This window comes from Colobus angolensis, unplaced genomic scaffold, assembly GCF_000951035.1.
Source record: "Colobus angolensis palliatus isolate OR3802 unplaced genomic scaffold, Cang.pa_1.0 Scaffold188, whole genome shotgun sequence".
In the NCBI taxonomy this organism is placed as follows: Eukaryota; Metazoa; Chordata; class Mammalia; order Primates; family Cercopithecidae; genus Colobus; species Colobus angolensis.
Genome location: NW_012115021.1, coordinates 2,080,471 through 2,089,440, shown reverse-complemented (window position 1 = coordinate 2,089,440; position 8,970 = coordinate 2,080,471). Strand labels below are relative to the sequence as shown.

The following is an 8,970-nucleotide window of genomic DNA, read 5'->3' as shown; positions in this document are numbered from 1 at the left end:
AGGAGGGAAGGAGGGAAGGAGGGAAGGAGGGAAGGAGGGAAGGAGGGAAGGAGGGAAGGAGGGAGGATATTGAAGAGAGCGCAGTGCAAATTTGAAGAAATATGAAGTCATTTCGCAGAAGCTCCTTATCTCCTGGTGATGCTAGCACTAGGGTGAAGGAGGTGGGGACCAAAATCAATCTAATGTCACCAAAAACTTGGCTTTGCCTCCCCCATCCTCCAAATTCTAGAGGAAGACCTGCCTCTTACTCACAGAGCTGAAACTCCAGCGTATCCAGATTTCTCTCAGCTTCTTTCCCTCTTGCTTTTATCTCTGTACCACTAAGCCCACTTTGGACCCAGGAGCCCTTGGCGGTTTCCACAGCATTCTCACCTACACCTTCATTCTCAGCCTCATGCAGTTAGTGTGATGATTTTGATCCTCACATAGAACAGGCAGAGGCAGGAGGAGCTTGTTCCAGATCACACTGTCTGCGAGGGCCCGTGCGGACCCAAGCCTGGGTCTTCACAATGTTTCTCCCCTCCTACCACTACCTTGGCTCAGTCCCAGCTCAGGCACTCCGTGACTGACTGACTTTCAGACCTGCCAATTTTTTCTTTTGTCTTCTGTCTAAACTGAGCTGCAATGTTTAATAGATCAAAAGTTTACTCTTCAGGGTGTTGAAAACAGTGTCTCAACCACCTTTTGTAGGAGAAAGAAACCTAGAAAATCTCCAACTCTATCAAATGAGATCTGTGCTTGCCCCTTAGAGCTATTTCTCCATTATCTTGGTCAAAACAATGGAACTCAGCCACAGCCAAGAAGCAAAGTGACAACTGCATGAAAGATACCTGGGAGCTAAAAAGTAGAATAAACTTAATGGTTTCAGAAGAGAGGAATGATTAAATTAGATATGCCACCTCAACACAATGACTATTATGCAACCACATAAGTCATTAGAACATTAGAATGCCTAAAGGAAAGCTCTAGAAATCAAGCGAACATCATACAAAGAAAGGCTCAACATGGTCTTATCATAGATGTCTTGATTGGCAGATTGGCCGCTGTTCAAGTGGCATCTTACATTTACCTGTCTGGACAGGAGGTGCGCTGGTAGTGATGACATTCGCAGGGGCAGACACGGTGGGAGAGGAAAATGAGGCTTTCACAGGAGGTGGGGTGCCGGAAACATGGGTTTGGGGCATAGGGGAAGAGATCATTTCAGACTGTGGGGGCATGTCAATGGCAGGGCTGGAAGCTATGGGAGCTGAAGGCTGAGGTGAAAGGGGGTGAATATCCCCTATTGTAGAGAGAACATTGTGGGTCACTGGTGAATAATCTGGGGGCTCAGCAAAAGAGGTAGCACTGGGGACCTGGGAAAGCACAGTGGCCCGAGGCACCACTGGGATGGATTGGCTGGAAGAAAATGGTGGGCCACGTGGATGGTCAGCAAGACAGACAATGGGATCCTGCAGGTCACTAAAGGAACAAATCAGAGAGATACATGTGAGACACGAATGAGCTATAGAGGGGCGAGTCTTTCCCCTCTGGCAATCATCTGACACCGTGAAGTTGACGTAGTTACATCAGGGACATGACACTTCCAGCCTCTGCCATTTCACACCCTCTGTGCACCTGCCACTAGCCCCCAGCGCCTGCCCACTTCTACCACCTACTTCCTGGGACAGGAATGAGCAAGGAGAGATGCTCTTCTGTGACTCCCCAGTTCACTGCTGCTCTGTGGCTCTATGTCTCATGGTCACTCAATTGAGGGGATCTTCTCCGTGCTCCCGGGGGAGGGGAACTGTGAAATGCCTCGTGACCCAACTGGTTTTCATATACTAGGAATCTATCTTAATCAACTTTACACTGCTATAGCCTGGCATAGTGGTAGCTGACCCATGGTAACTGACCAAGAAATGTTGGTTGAATGAAAACAATGAATCAAGCTGGGGCAAAAGGGGTGGTCCCCAGCTTCTATATCAGCTATGTCTTCAAGGTTCCTTTAGTTCAGTGGTTCTCAACCTTGGCTGTGCATGAGAACTACCCAGAACATTTTTTTTTTTTTTTTTTTTTGAGATGGAGTCTCACTCTTGTCACCCAGGCTGGGGTACAGTGGCATGATTTTGGCTCACTGCAACCTCTGCCTCCTGGGTTCAAGTGATTCTCTTGCCTCAGCCTCCCGAGTAGCTGGGACTACAGGCAACCACCACCACCCCTGGCTACTTTTTGTATTTTTAGTAGAGATGGGGTTTTGCTGTGTTGGCCAAGCTGGTCTCGAACTCCTGACCTCCAGTGATCTGCCCACCTCGGCCTCCCAAAGTGCTGGGACTACAGGCATGAACCACTGTGCCTGGGCCAGAACACTTTTTAAAACATATATGTATATAGATTTCTGTGGCCTACTCCTCTGTGTTTGATTCAGCTGGTCTTGGGATGGGGCATGTGTATTTTCTAAACTCTCTGGCGATTTTCTTGGGCATCAAAGGTAGAGAAGTCGTCACCTACTCTCTGGCACAAGATCTGTCAGTCTTGAGACACCTAGGGAGGAACAACTAGAGGAGGAGCAACAAATTATTACCCAGGGAATATTTGCCCAGGGAAGCCTCTGATCGATCTAGTTTTAGATGGAGACTTAGAACACCAATGAGAATGTATTCTTAGAGCTTCTCTAGGGTGAGAAGAGGAGGAATATTAGGTCAAGGGGCCTAAAGCAATTCACATCTATAAAAAGAAAAGCCTGCTTGGTCCAGTCTGGCTGGTCACTTGGCCATAGGCCTCCCTGCATCCCCTGAGGTTTGGGGCAATGAGGATAAAGGGGTGTCAGTCAGAAACGTCATGAGTCAAAAAGCCTAGACTTGGCCGGGTGCGGTGGCTCATGCCTGTAATCCTAGCACTTTGGGAGGCGGAAGCGGGTGGATCACCTGAGGTCAGGAGTTCCAGACCAGCCTGGCTAACATGGCGAAAACCCGTCTCTACTAAAAATACAAAAATTAGCCAGGCGTGGTGGTGGGTGCCTATAATCCCAGCTACTCGGGAGGCTGAGGCAGGAGAATCGCTTGAACCCGGGTAGCGGAGGTTGCAGTGAGCCAAGATTGTACCACTGCACTCCAGCCTGGGTGAAAGAGCGAAACTCTGTCTCAGAAACAAACATACAAACAAACAAACAACCTTCACTTGGGCTCCAGCTCTCACTACTCCTGTGGACAATTTACCCAACATCTCTCTGACTCCATTCCCTAAGCTGTACACTGTAGCAACCCACCTGGCCAAGTTGGGGTAAAGGTGCTTTGCAAAGTGTACATTAAATTTTCTTCAGCTTATCTGGGGACCTGCAGAAGGCAGACCCCCAACACAGGCTCCCATTCACTGGGCTCAACTGTGAAGAGGTTGCCTTCTACTCCTGTCATTATGCTAGTCGGAGCCCTCCATCCACTGTGAGGCACATAGGGAAGTGGCAGAGCAGTGGTAGGCAATGCCAGCAGCACATCTGAAACCCTCAGAGCACCTTGGCACCAATGTCTGGGCTCCCACTCCAAACCAGCTGACCTGGAACCTCTGGCGGTGGGTGCAGGTGCCCATTTTAATGCACGTTTCTTTACTGCATAAAGTGTACTAATCTTACATTTAGAGCTTGACGAATTTTATATATAATCACCACCTAGATCAAAACAGAGCATTTCCAGCACCCCAGAAGGCCACTTGGACACATCAGTATGTTTTTAAAATACCCCAGGTATTTCTAATGTACAGTTAAACTTAAGAACCAACATATTAAGACCCTGAGTGGGCATCTAATTCTAGCCCAGTGGTTCTTGAACTTGGCTGCGCATTAGAATCACCCCACCCAGGAGTTTTCAAAAACCAGGAAGCCCAGGCTGCATCCTAGACCAATCTCTAAGGGTGGGAGGCAGGCATCTGTGTATTTTAAAAATTCATTCATTCATTCACTCATTCATTCAGAGACAGGGTCTTACTTTATCACCCAGGCTGGAATGCAGTGACATGATCATGACTCACTGCAGCCTCCACTCCCCAGGCTCAAGTGATCCCTCCTGCCTCAGTCTCCCAAGTAGCTGGGACTACAGGTGTACATCACCCTGCCCAGCTAATTTTTAAAAACTGTTTGTAGAGACAGGGTCTCACTATGTTGCCCTGGCTGGTTGCGAACTCCTGGCCTCAAGCAATCTTCCCACCTCCACCTCCCAAAGTGCTGAGATTACAGGCGTGAGCCACCATGCCCGGCTGTATTAATGTTTTTTAAAACGCTCCAGAGGATTTCAACATGCGGCCAGGATTGAAAACCACTGGCACTGCTCTACAGTCTGTATATAGACCCTCGGTGCTCAAAGTGGGGTCCATGAACCAGCAACACTGGCTTCACCTGGAGAGCTTGTCAGAAATGTGGAGTCTCAGGCCCAGGCCTTACTGGATTGGAATCTGCATTTTAACAAGATCCTGAGTGATGGATGTGCACGGTGATCTTTGAGAAGTGCTGATCCAGTCCATTTCCTAATTTTACAGAGCTCTAACTCACTTCTTCATTTGACCTGAGACTCTGAAAGTTAAAAAGCATCTGCTCTTGAACACGGATACATAGCTAGTTAATGACTGAGCCCTAGCTGGACATCAGTTTCACATCCTGACCCCTTTTCTATTCCTGTTTCTTCTTCTTAACCACTCTCTGAATGGGCAGCCACTAGGGGTCAGTGGGGCTGCCTCAAAAGAGGGATGCCCTTCTGATCAGATCCCAATGCTTCTGGAAACTCTATCCCCCAAATGGGGCTCAATGCTCTAGCTTAATGAGGCATGTGAAGCTGAATGGGGCATGTTACTCTTTACTTTTTATTGCAGAAAATGCTGCTACAAATCCTTAACTAAAGACTTTTACCTGTTCCTCAAGGCCCAGTGTTTTAATATTAGTATATATCAGAAATCTGGCCCACAAAGGGCAGACAGGCTACACTTAGCTTTCTCCTCCCATCTGAGAAGCTACACAGATTTTTTAAAAAGTCCTTTTTTTCCAAATACAATTTTTATCTGATTGTAGAAGAATATAGAAAATGCTGCAAAGCAAGAAATAAAAGAAAAAGTAAAAAAACAAAACAAAGCAAAACTCATAATGCCAGCAGGCAGGTCATTCATGGGGAATCACAGTGAACATTTTCATTCATGTCCTTCCTGTTTTTTTCTATGTATATTTCTACACACCTGTGGTCACATCATGTGTGACTTTCAGAGTCTTTTGCTATTTTGGAGCACCCATCTCCCAGTTTCCCTCCATTGGAGCAATGATTTTAAGGCATCAATTCTCAACTCTCGTTGCACATTAGAATCACCAGCAGGGCTTATATTTTTATTTATTTATTTATTTTTGAGACAGGGTATTGCTCTGTTGCCCAGGCTGGAGTGCCAAGGAATGAACACAGCTCACTGCAGCCTTGAGTTCCTGGGCTCCAGTGATTCTCCCACCTCAGACTACAGGCACGTGTTACGATGCCCAGCTTTTTTTTTTTTTTCCCCAATTTTTAGTAGAAACAAGATCTCGCCCAGGCTGATCTTGAAATCCTGAGTTCAAGCAGTTCTCCCACCTGGGCCTTCCAAAGTGCTGAGCTTATAGGCGTGAGCTACTGCGCCTGGTGCAGAGGGGCCTTAATGCCTAAGCTATATCCTAGACCAATTAAATCAGAATCTCTGAGCCTGGTGACTGGGAATCAGCTTTTTTTTAAACTTTTTATTGGAACTAATTTTAGGCTTACAGAAATACTAGAAAAACAATACAAACAGCTCTGTATACCTCCCATGTAGCTTGGTCGCCCACTGTTAACATCTAACATCCAGAATTAGACCCAAATGCCTACCAAAATTTAGTATATGACAAAGGTGACATCTCGGATCACTGGGGAAAAGATGAACTTTTTCATATTTAAATACATAAAACTGTTTCAAAATTTGCATGACAGAAAACATGATAAAGTCAAAAGACAACTAAAATACTGGGAGAAAATATTTGCAACATGTACCATAGATATGCATATAAAGAGCTAATATGCACAATATATAAAGTACTTTTTTTTTTTTTGAAACAGAGTCTCGCACTTTCGCCCAGGCTGGAGTGCGGTGATGCGACCTCGGCTCCCTGCAAGCTATGCCTCCCGGGTTCACACCACTCTCCTGCCTCAGCCTCCTGAGTAGCTGGGACTACAGGCGCCCGCTGCCACGCCTGGCTAATTTTGTTTTTGTATTTTTAGTAGAGATGGGGTTTCACCACGTTAGCCAGGATGGTCTCGATCTCCTGACCTCATGATCCACCCGCCTTGGCCTCCCAAAGTGCTGGGATTACAGGCGTGAACCACTGCGCCTGGCTAAAGCACTCTTAAATAATGGATCAGATATCAATTAGAAAAAGTACAGAAAAGACATGTACATGTAATTCACAAAAAGATACAAAATGGCCCCCAAGTATATGAAAAAAAGTTCAGACTCTGCCTTAGTAAGAGAAATGTTGATTAAAGTAACACTGAGATACCATTTCTCATGGATCAGACTGTCAAACATGTTTTTTAAATGACAAAACATTTAGTTGGTGAGCCTTGGGAGTCAGTGTTGTTAATGCTCCTCAGGTGATTCTAATGTGCAGCTAAGATTTCAAACCACTGGTTTAAGGCAACCGTCCAAGTGGAAATTTACTTCATGCTGCAGAAAACCGCATTTTCCCTGAAATTGAAAGCCTTCTTTACTCCCCAAGTTCTAAAACTCCTTAGCTAGCATGGTGATTTTTTTTTTTTTTTTTAAGGAGAAGGGTCCGTATGTTTGTTACATACCACTGAAGCTTTTCCAACTCTTCTGGGGAGGAAGGGCAGGGTGTCCTGACAGAACAGCAGCAGTGTTCTAGGGGAGACAAAATGACAAGGAACAAGAAAAATGCACGGTCAAGAACAAAGCAAGGTGGCAGCTCAGAACCATTAAGTATCATGGTTTCTACACTGCCTGCATTTAAAAGAGCAATTGTCTAAAACAGGTGATAAAATAGACTGGGCGCCGTTATATTGACAATGATATACTGTATACATAGTAGTGCTTAAAAATATTTATTGATTTTTTGGGGGGTTATATGCATGCCATACTAATCACTCTTCAGTAACTCCAAGAGGAATTCACAAGTAAACACATCTTGGAGGACATGATGTTAAGTGAAATAAGCCAGGTACAGAAAGACAAATACCGCATGATCTCACTCAGATGTGGAATCTAAAAAGTCAAACTCATAGAAACAAAGAGTGAAATGCTGTTTACTAGGGGGTCAGAGGTGGAGGGACTGGGGAGATGCTGGACAAAGGACACAAAATTTCAGTTAGGCAGGAGGAATAAAAGAGATCTATTGTACAACATGATGACTACAGTTAATAAGAATGTGTTGTATGCTTGAAAAGAGAGTAGACCTTAAATATTCTTACCACAAAAAATGATAGGTGTGTGAGGTAATGCAAATGTTAAATAGTTGATATAGCCATTCCGCGATGTATAGCAAAACATCACATTGTACACCACAAATATGTACAATTTTTGCTTGTCAATTAAAAAAGTGGACATATCCCAGTAGCAATCCATTGAACACTCCAAAAAGAATTCTCCTTCTCAGCAGGGTTTATCATATTATCAAATAAGACATATTAAAACTTTATTAGCGGGGAGGGAGAGCATAGGACAAACACCTAATGCATGTGGGGCTTAAAACCTAGATGACAGGTTGATGGGTGCAGCAAACCACCATGGCACATGTATACCTATGTAACAAACCTGCACGTTCTGCACATGTATCCCAAAACTTAAAGTAAAATAAAATAAAATAAAAAACTTTATTAGCAAGCAGGAAAATTAACCTTCTAGGGCTCTTTAAAAATTGCCCAATGGACAGGCATGGTGGCTCATGCCTGTAATCCCAGCACTTTGGGAGGTCAAGGCAGGAGGATCACTTGAGCCAAGGAGTTCAAGAACAACCTGGGCAACATAAGGAGACTTCATCTCTATTAAAAATGTTAAAATTGGTTGGGTGTGGTGGTGCATGCCTGTAGTCCCAGCTACTCGGGAGGCTAAGCTAGGAGGATCACCTGAATCTGGGAAGTGGAGGCTACAGTGAGCTATGATTGCGTCACTGAGCCTGGTGACAGACTGAGACCCTGCCTCAAAAAAAAAAAAAAAAAAGACAGACAGAAATTGCCCAAGGACAAAGGAGTCAAAACAGAAAGCTGTAACATATGCAAATTTATTAATTACATTTTCAATTAGAAAAAAACACATTAAAAGCCACATGAAGATTAATGCAGCAATAATAGCAATAATAGACAACTTACCCATCGGTCGAATCTTTACTCTTTCCAAAGCAGCTATTACAGCACATGCATTCATTGTATTATTCAGTTTTATTGTGAATGTACAATTTAATGTGCTGTAAAGAGAAATATACATAACCAGAATGTTAATGAATGGGAAACCTACCTACATGTTTGTAATTGCTTTTGCAAACTTAGAGTGAGGAAAGGGGATACTGATACTGTTAACTTGTGATGTCACCCCAATAAGCTTGTAAGTACCCATTTACCACAGTCTGAATTTTACCCAAAAAGACTTTATATTAAGAGACATTTATGGAGGTTCACATTCACAGATGTTGCAAACCAGAGACTCTCTGACCACACACAGGTGCTGGCTCATTTTGCCTGCCTACACAATGAACAGGCAGGGGTGAAACTTGGTTGCAGAGACAAGCAGGCACCTTGACACCTTTAATCTCACCCCCCAAACACTAGCTGGCCACTTGCCTGGTGTCTATAAACATCTGAGTTTCCATCATGGGAGGCCTTTCACATGACAGTCTAGATGAACATCAAGATCTTTTTTTCTTTTTTTTTTTTTTCAGACGCAGTCTCACTCTGTCGCCCAGGCTGGAGCGCAGTGGCCGGATCTCAGCTCACTGCAAGCTCCGCCTCC

At 44.5% G+C, this 8,970-nt stretch overlaps 1 protein-coding gene across 9 annotated transcripts in view; it reads right to left on the bottom strand.

Moving 5' to 3' along the window:
* The window catches only part of ADGRG2 (adhesion G protein-coupled receptor G2), a 94,950-nt gene that overhangs the window by 24,639 nt on the left and 61,341 nt on the right, over positions 1–8,970 (bottom strand). For all 9 annotated transcript variants that reach the window (XM_011940205.1, XM_011940203.1, XM_011940213.1 and 6 more), the window contains 3 exons: positions 8,334–8,428; positions 6,804–6,870; positions 1,070–1,458 (listed from right to left, as the gene is read on the bottom strand). In XM_011940205.1, the coding sequence (XP_011795595.1) occupies positions 1,070–1,458; positions 6,804–6,870; positions 8,334–8,428 (551 nt within the window). The remainder of the gene's footprint in view (positions 1–1,069; positions 1,459–6,803; positions 6,871–8,333; positions 8,429–8,970) is intronic.